The sequence below is a fragment of the Eulemur rufifrons genome, chromosome 29 (assembly GCF_041146395.1).
Source record: "Eulemur rufifrons isolate Redbay chromosome 29, OSU_ERuf_1, whole genome shotgun sequence".
Classification (NCBI taxonomy): Eukaryota; Metazoa; Chordata; class Mammalia; order Primates; family Lemuridae; genus Eulemur; species Eulemur rufifrons.
In genome coordinates this window covers 71,161,994-71,184,816 of record NC_091011.1, presented here as the reverse complement: position 1 = coordinate 71,184,816, position 22,823 = coordinate 71,161,994, and the positions used below count along the sequence as shown (strand labels likewise).

Genomic DNA, 22,823 nt, shown 5'->3' with positions numbered 1-22,823 from the left:
TATTGCAAATATCTTCTTTCCCCTGTGGGTTGACTTTTCACTCTATTCATTACATCATTTGATGAAAAGAAGTTCTTAATTTTAATAAAATCCAGTTTATTAATCTTTTTCTTTGTAGTTACGTGCTTTTGTAGCTTGCTGAAAATCCACAAGTATCTTATGGGCAAAATCTGGGCTTACTTCTCTAAGCATCTTGGCATCTCAAGTCCTGGCTACTAATCGTCTTAAGCAGGGGAAGAAGGGTGTAGGAGATACATAACATGGTCTTCAAATATTTGAAATGCTCTCACAGGGATAAAAATATTATATTTGTTCTTCATAGTTCTGTGAAACGAATAAGATCCTAGGCTGGAAAGTAAAAGGAGGAAGATCTAGTCTCAACATAAAATTTTATGTCTGAATAGTCCAATGATGAAATAAGATTATGTGATCTCCTTGTTACTGGAAGTGTTGAAGTAAAGACTGATGGACGGTTTGTTGGAGACGGAAATTATAATAGATTTAAAGCCAATCCATCTGGCTTTACAGGTGTGGCTATAGCATGTGATGCGGGACAGTATAGTTGCTGTATATAACATCAACTTAAAGAAGTTAGGGTTAAACTCCAATACTATCCTTATTTTTCTCTCAATAGAATATATTAATTTATATAAACTCTTATTTACCACTATCTATATTTTCAGTCTCTATGACCTCTACTTTTTAAGTAATATGGTAATTCTCTACATCTTAAATTTCCCTTTTGAAAATTTTTAAGGAAAAATCTCTAGTTCTAATATTCCAAGATTTTTCAAATAAGATTCTATTTATCCTAAACATAGCCTTCAGGGTTTAACTCCAATCCTTTTCCCCTTTGTACCTTCATCTATTCAGAAGAAAAATTCTCTATTTGTTGATGATGTGGCAACATCAGAATGCTTCAACTCTTTGTTTATTCAAAATGCCATTCTCTACACATTCTCCTATAGCTTCAGTATTTCTTGAAGTTCAGTTATCAAAACTACAGGAATATTTAAAGAGAATACATACTACTAAGGTGGCAATATACTGTACTATTTATGCAATTAGATTGTAGAGATAGACAGACTTTGTTCAAATTGCTTCTCTACCACTTTCTAGAGCATGTTACTTAAACTTTCTAGGCCCTAGTGTTTTCATCTATAAATTGGAAATAATATTATCTATTCTATCACTTGTTGTGAGTATTAAATGAGATATTGCCCATAAAATAGTGCATGGGTGGTAGTATACACTTTTTTTTTTTAAGAAAACGTACATACAATGGAATATTATTCAGCCATAAAAAGGAATGAAGTCCTAATACATGCTATAACATGTATGAACCTTGAAAACATTATACTAAGTGAAATAAGTCAGACATGAAAGGACAAATATTGTATGACCCCAGTTATAGGAGGTACCTAGAATAGGCAAATTCACAGCAACAGAAAGTACAATAGATGTTACCAGAGGATAGGGATAGAAGGGAGTGGGGAGTTATTGTTTAATGGAGAGAGTTTTTGTTTGGGATGAAAAAAAATTTCTGGAAATGGATGATGGTGATGGTTGCACAATATTGTGAATATACTTAGTGCCACTGAAATGTACTTAATGCCATTAAAATGTTTAGAATAGTAAATTTTATGTTATACCTATTTTATCACAATGAAAAATAAATTTAAAAAATTTTAAATGTGAGCCATCATTTTGAACTTCCTGAAAGCTGTAGGGAAGGTCTATAATGACACTCAAAAGATTACATCACTACAATTATAATTTGGATTCTTTCTAGCCGTATACCTTATGTTATACTTAGCCATACCCAAGTTCAACTCTCTTTTTTCTATTCTCTCTCCTAGCATCCCAGACTTAAAACCTCTTTGTTAATTTTTTTTTCACATCCAAAAATCATTTGTTTAATACAATTGTGAACTCAGAGATTTAATATAAGTGCCTGATCTATAAAAATTTTAGGTTAACATTGGCAATTCTTACTGAGGGAACTAACAATCAAACTTTTCTTTTTAAATAAGTAACTGTCCCAACTCTTTCTTACTAGTTTTTAAGTCCCTTCCTAAATAAAACAAACTTTTCTTCCAATCTTATAGTGTATCTTTGTAAGATATAGTCTCAGGTTGGTGTGAGGGGAATGTGTGTAGGAATGTGTGTGGGGATGGTGGGGCACAGCAGGGAGAAGTGAGACTTTCAAAAGTCGTTTTTTTCCCAGTGTTAATAAGTTACATCTATTTGTTCCTCTTTTTGTCAGCTATTTATCATTTCATTGAACTAAACCTGATTGGTTGGCATGATTTCATGTTACATAAATCATACTATTCATCCTCAAATAGATTGTTTAAAAGTTCAACAATTATACCATTCATTACACACTCTATCTGCTTCCCTGACCCTGAAGTAAAAATGAGCAATCTATAATCAACAACGACCTCCCCTGGAGTGTTTTGTGTGGATCGATTATACAGAAGTCATTTGCAATGATAAGATGTACATTTTAGTCAACCAACGGTAGTATATTAATGTGTGCTTGGAAAAATAAAGTCCTTTGTGAACACTACCTAGCCAAACCATTTTGTTTCTTAATATTCTTTAGCATATTCTATTCCTAGCCAGACATTTTATAGTATATCCTTATTACTACACTGTGTGTGTAAAAATATATATACACACATACACATGCTTTTTAAATCCTGGATGTACATGCAATTTGCTTCACAAAACTGCATATTACTTTCAGTACTTAAAGAGCACCTAAAAAACTAGAGACAAAACCCCTAATGCTCTGGAATAGGGAAAATATATGCTTTTCTGTGAAATCTAGTTTTCTGTTACCAGAAAGTATTCAAATTTTGTTTCTAGTGATATAATTTTTACTGTCAGAAAAAAATGTGAAATATTAAACCTAATTCTACCTAGAGGAATACATTCTTAAATTTTCACTGGATATCCTTGGGCTAGCAGTTCACATGACGGATTATAAAAATTTATCTATGTTCAGCTTTCAAATATTCCTAGTAAAAACAACATAGTGTAAGAACAACTGAACCAGATCACAAGATGCATTCATCATGGTAGTCATTCTATTGTATTATCCATTTACAGGAGCAATTGAGGAATCTTATACTAAGGAGAAAGAGAGAACTAAGTAAATCCTCTTGGTCCAATAAAAAAAGAAGGCAGCATACTGTAGTGGTTAAAAAATGGGATACGGATTCTGTCTTAGGTCAGCTTCCCTAGGAAAGCCTGAGGTGAGTGTTCTTGTCCAGGTGATTTACTGGGCTCTACTCTCACAAGTACACAAGTGAATGAAGTAGGATAGATCAGGAGAAGCAGGAATGTGGCTGTTAGAGACTAATTTCAGTTTGATCCCACAGGAAAGATGTGGAGCACAAATTATACCACAGAATTAGCCCTGCCTTGAGGCAAGTGGTCAGCCCTTTGTAACCCCCTATCATTGAGTCATTGGTTGAGATCTACTGGCAGGGATAGGAGGTACCCTAAGCTCTCAGGAGAGAGTAATGCTCTGAATTATCAGGCCACAGTCATATGGGCTAAAGGAAGGAATCTCCAACAAGGTAGAGTGAATACAGTTACACATCTACATCTTCTACAGGGCTCAGTTTTTCTGGTTTTGGATCCCACCACACAGCTACGAGCTATGTGACACTTGGCAAATATTGAAGCTCTCTTCCCTTGGGTTCCTTTTCTATAAAATTTGAGGAGAATAACCCTCATCTCTCAAGGTTGTTTTAAGAATTTTTAAAAATGCGTATACAGCACTTGGGCTGGCGCTGATAAAAGTGCCTAATAAATAGATGCTTTTAAAAATGCTAAGTGACTAGAAGGCAGGAATCATTTAAAGAATTGGCATGGTTTCTTTCAGTAAGACATTGTGCTTGGCAAAGCCCCACAAGTAAGGAAATATTTTGGGGGCCCTTTCTAGGAACACAGTATCCCCTGAAGACGTTCTCACCCACTTTTACTAGATGTCTGCACAATCGGCGAGTCTCCATCAGCTCCGTGGTGGTGCTCAGTGGAAAAGCCCAAGAGGTGGAGTGAGTACCATGATTCTCACAAGAGCAGCAGTCTTGCCCAGAAGATACGGAAGAACCAGTAGAAGTCACATCGCTTAGCAGAAGGGAACTAGAACAGGAAGAAACAGAAATCGGTTGAACCCATGTAGCAGCTGACCAAACTTGTTTGTCAAGACAGGTGACACTGTGGTGGTGTTTGGGAAGGGAATGGGGGGTTAATGAACAAGATTCAGATCTTATAATACTAAAGAAGGTGGTGGTGAGAATGAAATAAACAAGAATAGCAATAGGTTCCTAAGGACTAGTGCTTTGTCATTTTTATTGACTTATGTATGCTAGACTAGCTTAAAGGTACAGATATGGACTCAGGGTGACAATTGTGATTGGCATCAACTTCAGCTGGCTTGCCTGGAGCCCTATTCTAGGGTTTTAAAATATATCAGGGAATAAAACACAAATGCCTGCAATAGGAACTTATACTTTAGTAGGGAATAAAAAAAATAAGCAAATAATATACTATATAGCATGTTAGAAGGTGGTAACTGCTATTAAATAAAAAAAAAATACAGAGTAAGGTAAGGCAGGCTGGAGGGTGAAGGAGCTGATTTAAGTATTAAATAGGGAGGGCATGATAGGCCTTACTGAGTGGGTAAGATTTGGGCAGAGACAGGAAGGAATGAAAGAATTAGTCTCTTGGATATCACGGGAAAGCATTTCAGACAGATGCAATAGCTGCAGCAAAGGACTTAAGAGAGGAGAGGATCTAGTCTGTTTAAGGAAAAGCAAGAAGCATGAAGAAAGTGGAGTGTGGTATGAAATGATGTCACAAGGGTAACAAGAAGTAGAAGGAATGTGTGAGATGGGGGTATTAAAAGTGGAGGGACACTTTGCATGGTGCAGCTGATCCTTGCTTTTGTGACCTGGCTCCTGTTCCCCATACCTGCCAGAGTAGAGGCAGCCACTGTTCACTTGTTGAGTATCATCTGTTGCCTGCAATTACTTTTTGTTGTGCTTTGCCTACTGGTTCAAACTCACCATCCTCTTCTCCATCCCTTGGTGCTACTCAAGGTTGTGGCATTCTTGGGATTTTCCTACAACTAGGATATTTTTCTTCTCAGCCTTTCCACCACCGCTCTCCCTACCACTACTATTACCACCACCACCACCACCCTTCCCTGGTCAAAGAAGCTTCCTTTATTGTGTGTATCCCCATGCTGATGAGTGGAGCCTGCAGTCTAACTCTTGAGGCCATTCTCATTAAAACAAGTACATTTAACAGGGCTTTTATGTTTCTTAAAGGTGTCCTCAACCAGCAAGTAAGAATTCACCTTTGCTTTCTAAATAATGGAGAATTTGATGGAATGACTATATTCTGACTGGTGATATTTTAAGTTTGGTAAATATATTTACAACATAATATTCCTTCTTTGTCTTTCTCAAAGCAATTGGTGTCAGGCAATATTTGTCGGAAAACTATGGAACAAAAGTGACCCAGTTTCAAATCCAAGCTCAATCTTAGTGATCTGAGCCTAGTAATTAAAATTCCTGAACCTCAGTTTTCTCAACTGCAAAGTAAAGCTGACACATAATTCTCATGGTGATTTTCAGACTTAAATAAAATAGCATGAAAAAGGCCTCATTTTGTAGGTGCTTAATGATAATTCTATTTCCACCTTATATGTTTTCCGAATTGTATTGCTACTTTCAGTTTACCTTGATCATAATACTCAGTACACACCTATGAAGCTTTAGAAAATCTATTCTTTAGCTCATTGCAATTTAATAACTACTATAAGAACATAAGAAAAGTGTTAGCCATAAAGCCAGGTCAGAGCAAGGAGACTGCTGCTCCTCTCTCCCAAAATATAATAAATACCATCCAAATAGTCCTTTTTTAAAGATTTGTTTATTCTCCAAATAACAAATCATGAGAGACATGTTTCTAAAATTTTTCTTGCAGGTCAAAACATCCCATCAAGACCACTGGTCTATTTTAATGTGACAATTCCAAACATGGCCTTAAGCCAAATACGTGCAGGTTATAATTAGCTTAAATTACTGCATATATAAAAATAAACATAAACTTTTCTAAATAAAAATGATATGTGCAAGAGATTATTTTCTTCAGGTTCATGTAAACTGTTTTATAAGCATTCCATGGCAGCAATAACTGCATAAATCCATTTTCTAGAGTTGACTTCTATAACTTTACGCCACTGAAAAATGAAAGCTATTTTAAGACAGTTTACAAACAAGAAAAGTCTACTAAAGGGAAATAATCATCTCAATTTTTTTTATTTACAAAACATTATAGTAATGAAAAAAATCAATGTTTATTTAAAAAACATTGTAGTAATGAAAAAAATCAATGCTTATTATAAAACAAAAAATTAATATAAAAACTATTTAATTTTATTGAAAAAACAAATAATTCCAATAGAAAAAATACTTGACATGAATGATATCAGTGAGTTTTTAATTTCTTTCAAGCAATAACAAATGTAAAATTTATTTCTTGCATAGAATTTATAATTACTCAAGGTAATACATTTTATAAAATAGAGCTGTAAAAATGTGTCAAAATTTCAAGTAGCCAAGGGAATTAGCTTTCATAAAATATAGTAGCTCAGAGACCACTGTTAAGAAATTATAAACATTAAAATGCCCAATTATAAAGTTTTAAACCTTTGCATAGGTGAGCAAATTTGCAATGTAACATTGGTTTCAATTCTGCCGCAAATTTAATTAAAACTTATTCTAAGTAAAGACATCTGTACTGTCAGATATCTAATGAAGTAAGAATGGCCTGACTTTATGTAAATCTGGGTTTGAGTCCCAGATCTCTATGATTCAACCTAGATCTAGTAATCCCAATTATCAAATGCAAATGATCACATCTACATCTCTATTTCTCATAAGATTTATGAAGAAATCACAAGTATGAAAATATTTAGAATTATTTGAGTTACTATATTATTTATTATTGGTTAACTTGGAAAGCGTAAGAGCAATAGCACATAATTATTTGATTTTATCATTAGGTAATACATTACCTATTATAATAATGTATCATTCACGAGAATGTTAGGAAGTTGTATGGAAGATCATTCACACAAGAATGTGCAGTGTTAAATCTGTCTATGGTTTATTTCCATGCTGTAGTGGAGTGACTGAGAATGAATTCTGGAGAATGACCACCTAACTTCTGGTTTTACATTATTTAGTTGTGTGATCTTGGCCCTAACCCCCACTACAACGCTCACCAAGCCCATTAGTTGTGAGTTTACCCAACCCCAACCCTCCTACCCGCAAAGAATATTACTACTGTGTGAGCACCTTAGTGTTGATCAGTCAGTGCCAGTTTGATGGTGAGTACCTGTGTTGCCTATTCGTCCATTCTTTTGATACCTCACTTCGGAGGATGGGCTCCGGCTCTATCCAGGAAAATATAAGAGGTGCTAGATCACCGTTTTTTTTTAATTGAGTAGTATTCCATTGTATACATATACCATATTTTATTAATCCACTCATGGATTGACGGGCACTTGGGTTGTTTCCACATCCTTGCTATAGTGAATTGTGCTGTCATAAACATTCGAGTGCAGATGTCTTTATTATAGAATGACTTTTGTTCTTTTGGGTAGATGCCTAATAGTGGTATTGCTGGATGAAATGGTAGTTCTACTTGTAGCTCTTCGAGGTATCTTCAAATTCTTTTCCACAGAGGTTGCAGTAATTTGCAGTCCCACTAGCAGTGTAAGAGTGTTACTGTCTCTCCACATCCTCGCCAGCATTTGTTGCTTTGGGATTTTTTTGATAAAGGCCAATCCTACTGGAGTTAGGTGATATCTCATTGTGGTTTTGATTTGCATTTCCCTAATGATTAGAGATGTTAAGCATTTTTTTATATGTTTGCTGGCCATTGTTCTGTCTTCTTTTGAAAAGTTTCTGTTCATGTCCTTTGCCCATTTATTGATGGAGTTGTTTGATTTTTTTGAGTTCTAGATAGATTCTTGTTATCAGCCCTTTATCGGATGTATAGAGAGCAAATATTTTCTCCCATTCTGTAGGTTGTATATTCGCTCTAATGATAGTTTCCTTGGCTGTACAAAAACTTTTTAATTTGATCAGGTCCCATTTATTTATTTTTGTAGCTGCTGTGATTGCTTTGAGGGTCTTATTCATAAATTTTTTGCCGAGGCCAATGTCTGAGTCTTCCCTACATTTTCCTCTAGAATTCTTAAGGTTTCATGCCTTAGGTTTAAGTCTGTTATCCATCTAGAATTGATTTTTTTACGAGGTGACAGGTGGGGATCCAGTTTCAATCTTCTGCATGTAGCAATCCAGTTTTCCCAGCACCATTTATTGAATGTGTCTTAGTTCCTCACTTATAAAATGGTGATAAATAAAAGTACCAATTTAATAGTGTTTTCATTAGGATTATATGGATTTGTGGCAGTCACTGTTTGCTGCCTAATTCAAGACCCACTCTCAACCTTATTTTCCCTTCTCCTGTTCCACTATAAAGGCTGAAAAAGTTTTATACTTGATTTCCCAACCACCCTTGCCACTAGAGGTGCTAGGTAACAGTGCCAGTAAAAGAGATATAAGCAAAAATATGTTGGTGTTTCTAGGAAAGCTTTGGCTTCACTGACATAAAGAGACAAATGTACCTGTGACCATCCTTTCTTCCTTTTTCTTGCCTTCAAAACAAACATGCTGCTGGAGCTGGGAGAGACATATTGCAACTAGAAGACAAGGCCAAGAAAATGGAGTAGATGCTGCCAGAAACCATCATGCCATTAAACCAATACCAGCTGCCAGACTTCCCTTAACAAGAAAAAAATGAATCATAAGTTTTTAAGTTACTGATATTGAATATTATCACTTGCAGCTAAAAGCATTCCTGATACAGAGATAATATATATAATATGTATTATATATATTAATATATATAACATATAAATGCTTATAATAGGTCTTAGCCATTGTAAATGCTCAATAGATTTTAGCTACAAGTATTATTTTCCAGTTAATGACATGTTGTATGTCATCAATTTGATAGTCAAGTTGAATTTGAATCTATGATATGCATTTGTCTAATTTATGTATCTTATCTTATAATTTCAACATAGAATTTTAATATTCAAAATTCATTGTATTTTAAATACATGATAAATTTGATCATTTCTTATGGCAATTAATCTACCTAAAAACCCAATATTTGCTATCTACTTTAATTCAATAGCCCATTATATCTGCTGAGCTCTTCTTGGTACTCATCAATATATTACAAATTTTAAAGTATTTTATAGTCAACAAAGTTTTGGAGATGATGCACTGAAATTCATCACTAGTTACCTTTTGATCCATTTTTAAAACACATTTTTTGCAATGTTTTTAACACAAAAATGTCCACGTGTATATGAGCTATTACTCTTTCCCAGCTGTCTACAACTACAATGTTTTGTTGCAATAAAGGTTAGCATACTTAAGGCACTCTCTTCTACCATGCCTATTTTCAGTGCAGTAGGGTATATATTAAAAATCTAGGAAGAAATAAAATAAAATAAAATAAAATTACATGGGCAATAAATAAAAATCTAGGAAGGCTGCCTTTACAAGTGAGGCAAATAACTAAGTTTCCTAGTTAATTTAAACAAGAAATACATATAAAATCAATCAATCAAGAAAATTATTTCAGGAAAATAATATCTTCCCACTGGACATAGATAACCTCCCTAAACCTAGCCCCCAAAATCTTTCTTCTACAAGCTTTTCCAACTCTGACTACATGTTATTTAATAAAATCACCAGAAAAGCCTTCAAAAATATCAACTTCTGGACCCTACTCCCAGAGATTTTGATAATCAATAATTGGCTTAGACTGGGGCTGGCTAGAATCATCTCCAGAAGATTCTGTTATATAAGCAAGGTTGAGAACCTAAACTCATAATAGACTCTCAACTGGTGTTCTTGATTCTATACTTGCTCCCATACATACAGTCTTTTCTCCTTGTAGCCAGAGTGACCTTTTAAAATGGCAAATCAGATCCTAGGAACTTCTCATCACACTGAGAATAAAATCTCCAAGAGGCTTTCCCTGAAATTCCTATTTCAAATTTCCATTTGCTTCCATTACTCTCTATCGTCTTTACCTGGTTAATTTTCCTTTATAGAATTTATCATTACCTAATATTTAATTATATATTTATTCATTTGTTTCTTTTGCTAAACTATAAACATTTTGAGATCAAGAATCTTGTTCACAACTTGATCCCTGATGCCTAGAAAATATAGTAGCAGCACAGTATTTGTGAAATCAATTAATGCTACAAAAGAAAAAGTAGTTGCTTATCTTTCACCTTGCCTATCTTGTGCACATGAATTCTAATAATAGAAAAAAAATCTTTTTACCATTTTTATGCCTATAAAATTATCTCCAAAAGAGATAGTTAACCCAACTAAATCTCAGACAGGATCAAGAATTCAGGATCTCAACAGATTTTTTCAAATTGTTGAAAGTAATACCACACATATTACTATAGAAAATAAGCAAGAATTATAAAAATGTGGAAAACAGTAACTTTAAAACAAATGTCCCCAAAATGTAGCATCATCATTTGTAATGGTAAAATAAACTGTATTACCTAATCTTCGGTCATGTCTGAGTCAAACCTTGAAAGTTAAAAAAAACAAACCAAGCAGTAGGAAGAGCCTAAATTTGAGTAATATTTATTTCTGTGAAACAGCTCTCTTTGGTTTTACCAGTCTCCTGTCATCAGTGAACCAAACAGAACACTGTAGTCATTAACCCAGCGGGTAGGTGGCTTTCTGACCCACTCCAGGAAGTTACCCTGGGGGAATTCCTAAATCTCTTCAGACAAAACCAAATTACTGATTTCTTATCTGGCCAGGAATAAAGCTTGTGATTTACTTGTAAGTGAATCATAGCTCTGAGTCTGGTTTACTCCACAAAATGAAATTTCCTTTGGAAAGGAGTGCTTCCCTCTATAGAGTGGGAATAAAGCAAACATTAGAAACAAGTATCCCCCTAGGGAGAGAGACGTTTGTGGGCATTACACTTTCCAGGTTAAACCAGAGAACCACTCCAGAGTCAGAGAGCCTGGTGTGAATTTGGACTGTCCCACTTGTCTGATCTTGGGCAGTTTACATAACCTTTCTGTACTTCAGTTTCCTCATCTGTAAAATGGAAATAATATTAATAATAGCACTTACCTTAAAAAGCTATAGTTAGAGTTACACTCATTAACGGATGTAAAGTGTTTGAGAAATGTCAAGGCACATGGAAGTGCTATATAAGTGTTAGATAGTATTGACTATAAGCATGGACTGCAGAGCCAACTGTTTCCTGCCCTTCCAGGTAGGTGACCTTGGGCAGGTAACTTTACTTCTTTATGCCTCCATTTTCCCCTTCTATAAAACTAGATAGCATTCACCTCAACAGGATTCTGTGAATATTAAGTGACTTAATATAGGTAAAGCTCTTAGAATAATGACTGGCATATAGGAAGCACTATAAAATGAATTTATTATCATTATTATTGAATGATTATTATCATCTTGGATTATAATTCAGTGCAATATTTTAGAAGCATTGATTTCTTTCAAATATCCTGCTTCTTTGATCACTATTTCTTAAGTCCCTTAATTGATCCCTTTCCTTTGGTGGCTTCCAAAGCCTATTTGGTCAATTCCTAAGGATTCATATTCCTGACCCTCTGATTTCATCTTATCCCTTCTCCTTTCGTAATATCACTTTAATATGTCCATTATTATCTGTTAGGAAAATAACTTCTAAAGCTGAACTAATAGCTCGGGTCTGTCTGCGAAACACCAGACCTTATCTGGACACAGATGTTCCTTAGGCTTTTCAGACTGTACAGAACAAAACTTATGAATCCCCAAAACCTTTTCCTCCTTGTTCTTGTCTTATCAGGTTTGACTCCTCTCTCCCCCTCATCCTTCATATCTAATCATCAAATTCTATTGATTCTAATTCACAATAAATTTAGGATTTTTCCTGCCACTTCTCTAGTCCACAATTACAGTAACCTTCTAATGTGTCATGCCACTTCCTGAAATCACCTTCTGAAATCAACATCACACATTACTCAGCATAAAGAGAAAAGAAGTACAGATACATGCTACAACATACATCTTGAAAACATTATGATAAGTGATATATGTGGTATACTGAGTTGAACAGTGTCCCCAGAAGTTCATGTTCACCCAGAACCTGTGAATGTGACTTTGTTTGGAAATAGGGTCTTTATAGATGTAATCAATTTAAGACGAGGTCATACTGGATTAGGGTGGGCCCTAAACCCACCATGACTGGCATTCTTATAAGAAGAGGAAAATTTGGATAAAAAGAGAATCAGAGACACAGACACACAGGGGAGAATGCCAGGTAAAGACAGAGGCAGAGATTAAAGTGATGCATCTATAAGCCAAGGACTGCCAGCAACCACCAGAAGCTAGGAAGAGACAGAAAAGATCTTTCCCTAGCGTCTCCAGAGGAAGCATGGAGACACCTTGTTTTGGACTTCTAGTCTCCAAAACTATGAGGAAAAAACTTCTGTTATCATAAGCCACCCTGTTGTGGTAATTCGTTTCAGTGAAACTAGTATGGATTGTATGGATATACCAATTTTGTTTATCCATTCATCAGTTAATGGACATTTGGATTGTTTCTACCTTTAGCTATTATGAATAATACTACTTTGAATATTCATGTACATTTATGATCTATTTTGAATTAATTTTATAAAAGGCATGAGGGTTAGGTTGAGGTTCATTTTTTTAATCTAAGGATGTTCAATTGTTCCACCACTATTCGTTAAAAAGACTATCCTTCCTCCATTGAATTGATTTTGTACCTTTGTCAAAAATCAGCTGGGGCTGGGTGCAGTGGCTCATGCCTGTAATCCTAGCACTCTCAGAGGCCAAGGCAGGATGGCTTGAGGCCAGGAGTTCAAGACCAGCCTGAGCAAGACTGAGACCCCGTCTCCACCAAAAATAGAAAAATTAGCCAGGCCTGGTGACCTTGCACCTGTAGTCCCAGTTTCTTGGGAGGCTGAGGCAGGAGGATCACTTGACTCCAGAGTTTGAGGTTGCAGTGAGCTATGATGACACCACTGCACAGCCTGGGTAACAGAGTGAGACCCTGTCTCAAAAAAAGAAAAAAATCAGTTGGCCATATTGTACTTGTGTGATGCTACTTCTAGGTTCTCCATTCTTTTCTGTTGATTTATAACACAAAGTCCTGAAATCAAGGCTACACATAAGTCTTTAAATCAAGGAGAGCAATTCCTCCTACTTTATTCCTCTTTCTCAGAATTGTTGTAGCTGTTCTAATTCCTTTCCTTTTCTGTATAAATTTTAGAATAATCTTATCTATATTTATAAAAAATTTTGGTCAGTAAATCCTAAGGTTTTATAAAGCAATTGTATGTGGATAATTTCCAAATTTACATCTCCAAGACCAGGCTCTTCTGAGCTCCATACTTGAACATCTAACTACCTACTTGACAGCTACTCTTGGATGTTGGTTTTGAATATGTTAATTCTGAGATGCTCATGAAATCTTCAAGTTTATCCTTTGGTCTTCCCCATCTCAGTAAAGAGAACCACTACTTAGCTGTTCAAACGAAAAACCTCTACGAAAGAACTAGAATGAAATGTAAAGGAAGAATTCTTTTGCGGACGGTATTTCTCCTTGCCCCTTTGTCGGCTCTCATTTGTGTGATGGCTTCTGGAATGTCTGGGCGATGCTCCTTAGGGGTGTATTTTGGCCAGTAGGAGCCCATCTCCCAAGGGACACATGTTTGACAGTGGGTTTGGCAGGGGATGGAAGAAGGGGATAGCGGGAGAAGGCTAGTCTTATTTGGCATTAAATCCCATTCTGCTCCCGCCACAAGTAAGGCATTCCCTGAAGAATAAGAACCTCATTAAGCAAATACTCTAAAAAAGAATGAAGGTGAGTCCCTGAAAGGAATTGGAGGTACCAGCCAGGAGCCTGGCACGAGAACTTTGTCAGCCCGGTGGGCCCCCTCAGACACGCCAGACTTCCACCTCGGGTGGCAGTAGTTTGGAGGCAGCCAGGGAGGTAAGAGTCCTGCATCTACGCGCCTGCGTCAGAGGTTCCCAAGGCCCAGGCCCTCGCGTGTCGCTCCTTCCCGTGCAACCATTCCCGCGCAGCCTTGCGCGCTCCCCCAGTGCGCAGGCGCCGGGAGAGCCCGCGGGCGCGCGGTGCGAGTAGGGAGCTTCCTGGCAGGCATGGCGTCGGGCGCGCTACGCGGCCTGGCAGTGGCCGGCGGAGGCGAGAGTAGCGACAGCGAGGATGACGGCTGGGAGATCGGGTATCTCGACCGCGTGTCTCAGGTAGCGGAAGAGGCCTTGTCTTGACCGCACTTCCCATCGGCCTCCCGTGGCCTTCGAAGGCAAAGCCTCGCCTTGTGAACCCTCTTACGTCCTCGCCTGTTTCCCTTTTTCCCAGTGGAAATATGGGCGTTTGGACTTAAATCCGCAGAATTGTCCTCTTGTTTCCCTATTGTGGTTTCCATCAGATGCGCTTCTTTAGATCATCGTAGCTCTGCACTTGAGTTTGGACCCGTCGTTACCCATTTCCCTTTAAAGATAATTTTAGACATGAATTCTTTACAAACTTTGCATATTGGCCGAAACCAAACCAAAAAAAAAAAAACTCCTGTATACGTAACCAAACATGATTGTTTCCTGATGCAGTGGAATGAAAATATGCATAACAAGATTAAAAAAAAAAAACTTTCTGTTTTTTTAGAAATTAAAAGGGCCATTACCTGGTGAAGAAAAGAGTGAAACATTTAAGAAAGCATTGACCACAGGAGATATTTCATTGGTCCAGGAGCTCCTAGATTCTGGTGAGAGACAAAGGAACACAATTGCCCTTATTTTAGTTACTTTTTCAATGGAATTACCATGAATGTTAATATATCAGTTGTCTTACATATATATCTTAGTTGACTTAGTTGTGTGCCTTATTTTCTTCTTTCATCCTTATGTTTGGAAGGCTACCCTAATTATCTTCCATTAGTTCTTACAACCTATTTAGGAGGCTTACTCTGACTAATCCTACCCCACCCTGATCACTTTTACTTTACATTACTTGGCTATAATATATTTCTTGAGAATTGTTTCTAGTCATGTACATTTTATTTTGTTTTATTTATTCTTTTCTCTCAAAATTCACATGTTGAGAGTCATGTACATTTTAGATATGTTCTTCCCCTCTGCTTTTTTGTTTTGTTTTGGTGGAATGAAGCCTGAAGCTAGGAATCAGAATAAGTATCTGGATATTTGTTCCAGCTTTACTGCATACTCAGTGTGGTTCCTTGGGATAGTCACTTAAACTTCCAGAGCATCAATTTCTTTATGTACAGCATCATAATTCTGCTCTAGGCCCCTGATATTTTTTCTGTGGATTACAAATTTTTTTCAATTACTTTCACATACAAATGTAAATTGTTGATTGTAACAGTTATCCAAAGGAGGAACAGGAATTTTCCATCTAGTTGCAGATACAAAACATTAATAATACAAAATAGTTAGATGAGATTGTATGTGGCAAAATGTTTTTCTTCTATGCCAGAGACAATGCATAGCTTAGTGGAAAATAAACCATTTTGGAAACAAAACAGATCTGGATTTGATTCTAACTGCCACTTGATGGCTCTATAATCTTGACTAGGTTACCAAACATTTCTAAGCTTCAATTTCTCCCTTTTTAAGATGAAGATGCATTATATTAAAGGGTTGTTGGGGGAGGGGATTAAAATACATAAATAAAGGACTCAGAACATATGGGCATTATGTGAATGTTAGCTGTTATTGTAACAAATGAGAAGGATCTGTATGATTTTGTGGACAGTGAAACTTGAGTTTGTAATTGAGGAATAATAATGAATAAAATTTGTATTATATAAGTGGAAAGAGTCCTGAATACCTGATATGAATATATGTCTAGTGTACATAGTATTAGGTAGGGTGGAATAGGCAGAAATTTGTTTTAGAAAAGAGAATTTGCCTTGGGAGTAGCAGGACTAGGTACAGTGAAGGTGATGACGTTTCTTGAAGGATTAGGACTTGATATGATTGGTGGGCAAATACGGATTTTTCAGTCTCTTGGACAGAGCCTACTGCTATGTAGGTATTTAGTCAACCATTTGAAATTTGTTTTTAATTACAAAAATTTTAAAAGCTTATTTTAAAAATCAACAGTATAGGTATAAGTAGAAAGATACCATTGTCCCTACTCTTACCCCTGTTAGTACTGATGTCTTACTTTCACAGGTAACTCCTGTTTTAGTGTATTTCTTTCCAGATGTCATTATTTAACTCTTTTTAAAAGATTTTTAATTTTTTACCTTTCAAAGTCATTCTTGCTTTGGAAACATATTTCTACACCAATTGAAAACTTTAATTGAAAATGAAAGTATCCTTTTAGTCCACCACTTTTAACAGTTTGAAGATATCTCCAGTTTTTGTTATTCTGCTATGTACTAACATTTTCAGTTCTCTTTAAATTATTAAATATTTCAGACATTCAGAGAGGTATGGAAATTTCTTTCCCTCCTTTGATGTTATCACTTTTCTGTAGATATTGTTTATCATTCCTGTGAATCTTTACATTTTGCTATATAGGTATATGTCCCTAAACAATATAGTGTTATTTTGAATGCCTTCACTGTCATTCCTTTTGAAACTTTTTTTTGCATTATGCCTAGAACATAATAGATGCTTAATACTGTAAGTATTAGAGGTGATGATTAGTAAGAATTTGTATGCTAAAATGCCACATTTCCTTCTCTTTTTCTTCACATTATTTCCATGCTACCTTTGCTGTCACAGTTTTACCAATACTGTCAATAAAAGAATAATAACCTGTGTGTGTTGGTGCATGCCTGTAATCCCAGCACTTTGAGAGGCTGATGCAGGAGGATTGCTTGGTACTAGGAGTTCAAGAGCAATCTGAGCAACAGAGTGAAACCCCATCTCTACAAAAAATTATTTGGTGTGGCATGTGCCTGTAGTCCCAGCTACACAGGAGGCTGAGGTAGGGAGATAGCTTGAGTCCAGGAGTTTGAGGTTGCAGTGAGCTATAATGATGCCACTGCCTGCTAGCCCAGGCAACAGAGGAAGAACCTGTCTAAAAAAAAAGAATAATGAGAAAATGATGCCCTTTTCTCTGATCTTATTGATAGTCTTTCGATTGCAGCAGTTTAAAGAGGAAAATTTTTTAGAAAAGACAAGTTGGACCAGCAGTATATGTATGTACTAAGAGAGTTAAGGTTACTTTTCTCCTAGTGATTATCATGTACTTTATATTAATTAGTTAGGTGACTAGAATTGGACATATGTAGTCTTTCAGTGACCTAGTATTTTTACAGAAAAAAAAGTGATTCCCCCCAACCCAAGTTTGCATTTCTTCAGTGACATGACCTCCATCTTTTCAGGTGGAACACTATATAGCCAAAGACTATAGAATCTGTCATTTATTTTTTATTCCAGCACCTTCATGCAGTGTGAAGAACCTGTAAATTTTAAGGTATTAAATTTTAAGGTATTAAACAGCACATGTTCAGTGCTGTTTCACATACAAGCTTTCCTTCTTTGAAACAGAAAAGTGTTCTGTTTTCTTTCTTTTCTTGAGGTTAGCACATGATTCTTGGGTTGAAGAGAGAGATTGCTACTAAATCTTGATTCTTCAAAAAAAAAGCTTTACATACATTTAAAGAGTTGTATTCATTGCCTTGTTGTATCCTTGTCCTTGTGTCTCATCTTCTATGCTCCTCCTCAGTCCTAGATCCAATCCTAGATCAGTTCAGTCATTTTTTTAAAATTTTTTATATTACCAAAGCAGTCAGTGCTGTTGGGCAAGATCAGATGATTCCAAGGATTTGTACCATTAATGATTTGAGGATTCTAAAGTCAGCTGACTCTTGTGCTTTCTTAACAGTTGTTATCTGTCTCTTCTTGTCCCATTTTCGAAAGTAGCTATTTAAAACTTTATCCTACTCCTAAGGCCTGATATCTCATCTGTGCCCCACTTTATTTTAGCTCACTGCTTGTCATTCATTTGTCCAAGGTAGAACCTAATAGTTATTTTTGATTTGTTCTTTTCCATCACCCCTCCTCATCAAAGTAATTTTAAATTCTTATGACCTTGCCTTTAAAATATCCTTTTGTTTTACTTCCCCTCTCTCTCTACTGCCCTTGCTCTGATTTTTGTATAAACTAGCCTCATAACTAGTCTCGCTGCCTCCTGTCCCATTCTCAACAGTGGTATCTATGTTGCCTTTATGATACAGATGTAATGATTTTGATTCCTGGATCACAAAATATAGTCTGCACTTCCTAACAGAGCTTTCATAATCTAACCCTAACTTATCTTTTGAGCTTCATGTTTTGTCAGTCACCCATGGATAAATTTAGTGTTGGGAAGGCAATTAAGGGTATCTTAGGGATTATGTGATATTTATGTACATAAATACCATAGAGATGTATGATATTGTCTAGGAATAATATTCTAATTCTCAAGACATTTTACCTCAGTTGAACCTTTCCCAACTCCCCTAGAGAGAAAAAGGTAGCATGTAGAAACTTGTTATAATATAGGTATTTTATATATTATATAATAAAACATTGGTCAGATCAGGTCTCTTGAAACATATTGCTTATAGTGAAATTGAAGTTAGCAAATTTTATTAAAGTCCTGATATAACTATTTTCTATTTTTCTGAAGCCATTATTACCAAAAAATTCCCTTGTAGAATAAAGTGCATGGTGTGTTAGTATACACAGTACTTTAAGCATATTAAAGTGACAATGATTTCATTTGGTGGTAGGGTTTTTAAAAGCTGTTTTTATATTGACAGGAATTAGTGTAGATTCCAGCTTTCGGTATGGGTGGACTCCCCTTATGTATGCTGCTAGCATTGCCAATGTAGAGCTGGTTCGGGTCCTTTTGAACAGAGGTGCTAATGCAAGCTTTGATAAGGGTAAGATGTTTGAGAGAATTTAACTGATTATGTTTATGTTTACTGTGATTCTTTGATTCCCAAGCAGCTATTATACAAAGTAAAAAAATAAAAAAATAAAAAAGCAGTTTGAAAAAAACCTCTCTATTAGTTGTATTATGTAAGTAATATACAGAATAAAATTAGAAACCATACATGTTTTGAAAAACTGTCTTTCCAAAAAGACAGATTTCAGTTATTTTTATGGCTAGTTATGTTATATACTTTTAACTTTTGTGCTAGAGGATTTTGGTTATTTTTAAAGGAAAAAATGCATTGAAAGAAACATCAAAAAGCTTGTAATTTTGTGGAAAGTTACTTGAAAATCAGTCTGGAATTTTAAACTCAACTCTGAATTATATCATTTAAAGTTGTTTCAAAGGTAGTTTATGAAATTTGTATCTTTCTGTTTTTGTTACTAAATAATTTCCACCCAATAGTGCTTTGAGTGCTTTTAATATAAGTATATGAGCAAATCCAGTTTAATTATTATATTGAATTACCGATTACTTATTTTTAACATATTTTAAGCAAGTAATTAAATTCACTTCATAATTCAGGTGTAGGTTTCATTTTAGAATTAATTTTCATGTAAATTTTGTATCTACATTAGATATTTGTAAAACCATTTCTATTCTGTTTTCCCACTTATATTTTACATAGTTTTTTGTCTTATCAACAGTTTCATGTTTAGTCTGCTATGCTTTGTTTTTCTTTTGATTACATCATTTTAAAGTATCACTCAAGGAAAACTATACTTAGGATTGAGAGTTTTAAAAGTGTGTAACATATTCTGCTCAAAAAATTGATTAATAGTTTTTCTGCTTCTCCCTCCTTCTAATCAGAGGGATACTTACAGTTAAAAAACACTTTATATTTTTCACATAAATTCTTTTGTTTGCCACAAAATATCCCTATCAGATAAAGAGGGCAGATACTACCTTGGTATCTGTAAATTAGGCCTAATGAGATATTAAGACATCACTGGAGTCAGTTTCTCTGTGGCAAAACTGGGACTAGAATCTTTATGCTTTGTCAGATTGAGCCACTAATATGAACCACAGCTGGGGTGACCTATTTTGAATTCCCGAGTTTTAATTGAGAAGTGTTTTTTGTTTGTTTTTAATCCACTCTGATCTCCATTAACATCATAGGAGCCAAGGGAAGAAGAGTTTTAGGAAACAGTGAGTTCAGAGACATCAAATAGAAAATGACTGAAAAAAAATCAATGAAGTGGTAATTAGAGCAGTTTCAGTAGTGTAGTGTATAAGCCAGATTTCAGGAGTTGTCAAGTGGGTGAGAAGTAAAGAAATGAAACCAGAAAATATAGATCATTGTTTTCCAATCATGAGTTCTGCAAGGCAATTTTAATTGACCAAAAACTGTTCAAATCTAGACAGTGTGACTACAGAGTCCATGTGTTTACCCACTTTCTGTTCTCCCTTGAAGAAACGGGATAGGGGAAGGAAATTAATAAATGAATTGTAGATATAATTTGGAGAGTAAAGAGATTCTTCCCTGATCTCACTTTTTGATAAAGGAAGACTTAAAGTTATCTGCTAAGTGTGAGAGATTTGGGAAGAGGTTATAGAATTTAAGAGTACAGTAAATATTTAGAATGTTTTGAATGGTAAAAAAAAAAGTCAATTATATGCACTTCTTGATATGTGAAGTATTTTTCCTAACTTTTCCCTTTACTATAGATAAGCAAACTATTTTGATAACTGCATGTTCTGCTCGTGGCTCAGAGGAACAGATCTTGAAGTGTGTAGAGCTACTACTTTCAAGAAATGCTGATCCAAATATTGCTTGTAGGTAAGAGACTTTATATCTATTAAAAAATGTTGAAGATACTTTTGATTATTAACCTATTAAAAATCATGAACAATGTCTGGTTATTTGGTCAAATAGTTGATGAATGAAAATAGGTCATAAGGTCATGGTTCCAATTCTATAAGATTATCAAAGTATATCATGAAGATAGTCTTTCAACTTTTAATTTTTAGAGGAATGTCATAAGAATTTGGAATGAGAGGGAAAGGAGGACAATGAACTATCATTTCTTGCCACCAAGGGAAGGCAGGGAAAATCAACCTACCCATTCAGCAAATTGTTAGCAGCAAAGTACCTAGAATATTCCTGTTGGGATTTCCCATTGTTTTACAGATCTATGAATTGAATTCTAACCTTTTCCTAGAGTCCACAATTTTTTTTTTCTTTTTTTGCCTTGAAAATGTTCTTCAGTCACCTGTTCAGTCCATGGAAGAGAAAGCTCTTTGTTAGTTTCCCCTCAGAGGAGCCTAAGAAAAGCCTTATACCTTTTGGGGATTGGCCTTTTTCAAAAAATTGTATTAAATAAGTAAAATTTTACTTCATGATGGTGAACATTTAATGTTCAAATTTACTACATAAATAGATTAAAAGAGAAATTCTCCTCTGCTTAGAAGTTTATGTTGCTCCCAAGTTTTATATCTAAGCAAACATTCAAATCTGCTGATACTATTTGGATTCCTGGGTGTCAATGTTTTTCGCAAAAATATCTTAGCTTCTTCCAACATTTCTTTTGTTTGTTTCATCCTGAAAATGGCTGATTAAAAAAAAACATCAGTTTAATGCAGTGTCATTAAGGTATCTCCATCTGCCATCATTATGTCATGACAGGCATCTTCTAAATTTTGGATTGGTGCCTCAGTTCTGAAAATTCGCATCTATTATCTCTTCAGATACTACATATACCCTATTTACTCTCCTTCTGAGCCTCTGATTGTGTATCCATTAGATCTTCTCACTGTATCCCCTAATATCTTTCTTTTATTTTCCATCATTTTGTGTCATTGTGCCACTTTCTGGATAATAGCTTCTGATCTGCCTCACTTCACCTTCTAATATGTCATTAAACTCATCAATTGAGTTCATAATTTCAGCTAATTTTTTTTACTTCTAGAACTTCTGTTTGATTTTTTTGTTAAATTGCAATGTCAATTTTTATTCCCTGATGTAACTGAGTCCAAGCTCATACCACTTGCCACATGACAGCCAATAAGTTGAGACAAGGTACTGGGACAAGGACTGTGACTTTTATTCAAAGAGCCAGCAAACCGAGAAGATGGAGAATTAATGTCCTAAAGAACCATCTTAAGTTAGCATGAACTTTAGGCTCCTTTTTATACCAAGGGAAGGGGGAAGAGGAGAGGACTTGGAAGAGGTAACCAAAGACTGCAGACATCGGGGCCTCAGCGAGGGTTCGAGGAGGTTTTAAAACTTTTCGTTCTTGGTCAGTTAACTTTGGAGGATGTAGGTCAGGTCACAATGTTCCTATAAATCTTTACCATAGCATTGTTACTTGTGTGCATACTTTCCTTATCTCCCCGGGAGTTAGTTTTGGGAAAGGGACGGTTATCATCTTTCTTGTAGAGTTGAACCACAAACTAAATTCTTCCTATAATTAGCTGGCCTACGTGCAGAGCTAAGCAGAAGCTTTTAACCTAAAGGATATTACCACAGAGGGTCAGAGGCAGAATGGAGCTAGTCGTGTTAAGCTTCACTTCTACTGTTACACTGAAAATATTTTCAAACTGAAAAACATCTTTAATATGGTAAACATATCACCTAGATAGAACAGTTCCAATATCTTAAGTCTTTGGGGTTTGTTTCTGTTAGCAATGTTTCTCATGCTTCTCATTCATGACTAGGT

At 35.5% G+C, this 22,823-nt stretch overlaps 1 protein-coding gene across 2 annotated transcripts in view; it reads left to right on the top strand.

Moving 5' to 3' along the window:
* The first annotated feature begins 14,319 nt into the window (after positions 1–14,319).
* Positions 14,320–22,823, top strand: part of ASZ1 (ankyrin repeat, SAM and basic leucine zipper domain containing 1) — a 39,722-nt gene continuing 31,218 nt past the window's right edge. For both annotated transcript variants that reach the window (XM_069462128.1, XM_069462126.1), the window contains exons 1-4: positions 14,320–14,456; positions 14,875–14,974; positions 18,989–19,111; positions 20,833–20,944. Coding sequence is in view for 1 of the 2 variants with exons in the window: in XM_069462126.1 (XP_069318227.1) it covers positions 14,352–14,456; positions 14,875–14,974; positions 18,989–19,111; positions 20,833–20,944 (440 nt within the window). In the remaining variant the exon portion in view is untranslated. The remainder of the gene's footprint in view (positions 14,457–14,874; positions 14,975–18,988; positions 19,112–20,832; positions 20,945–22,823) is intronic.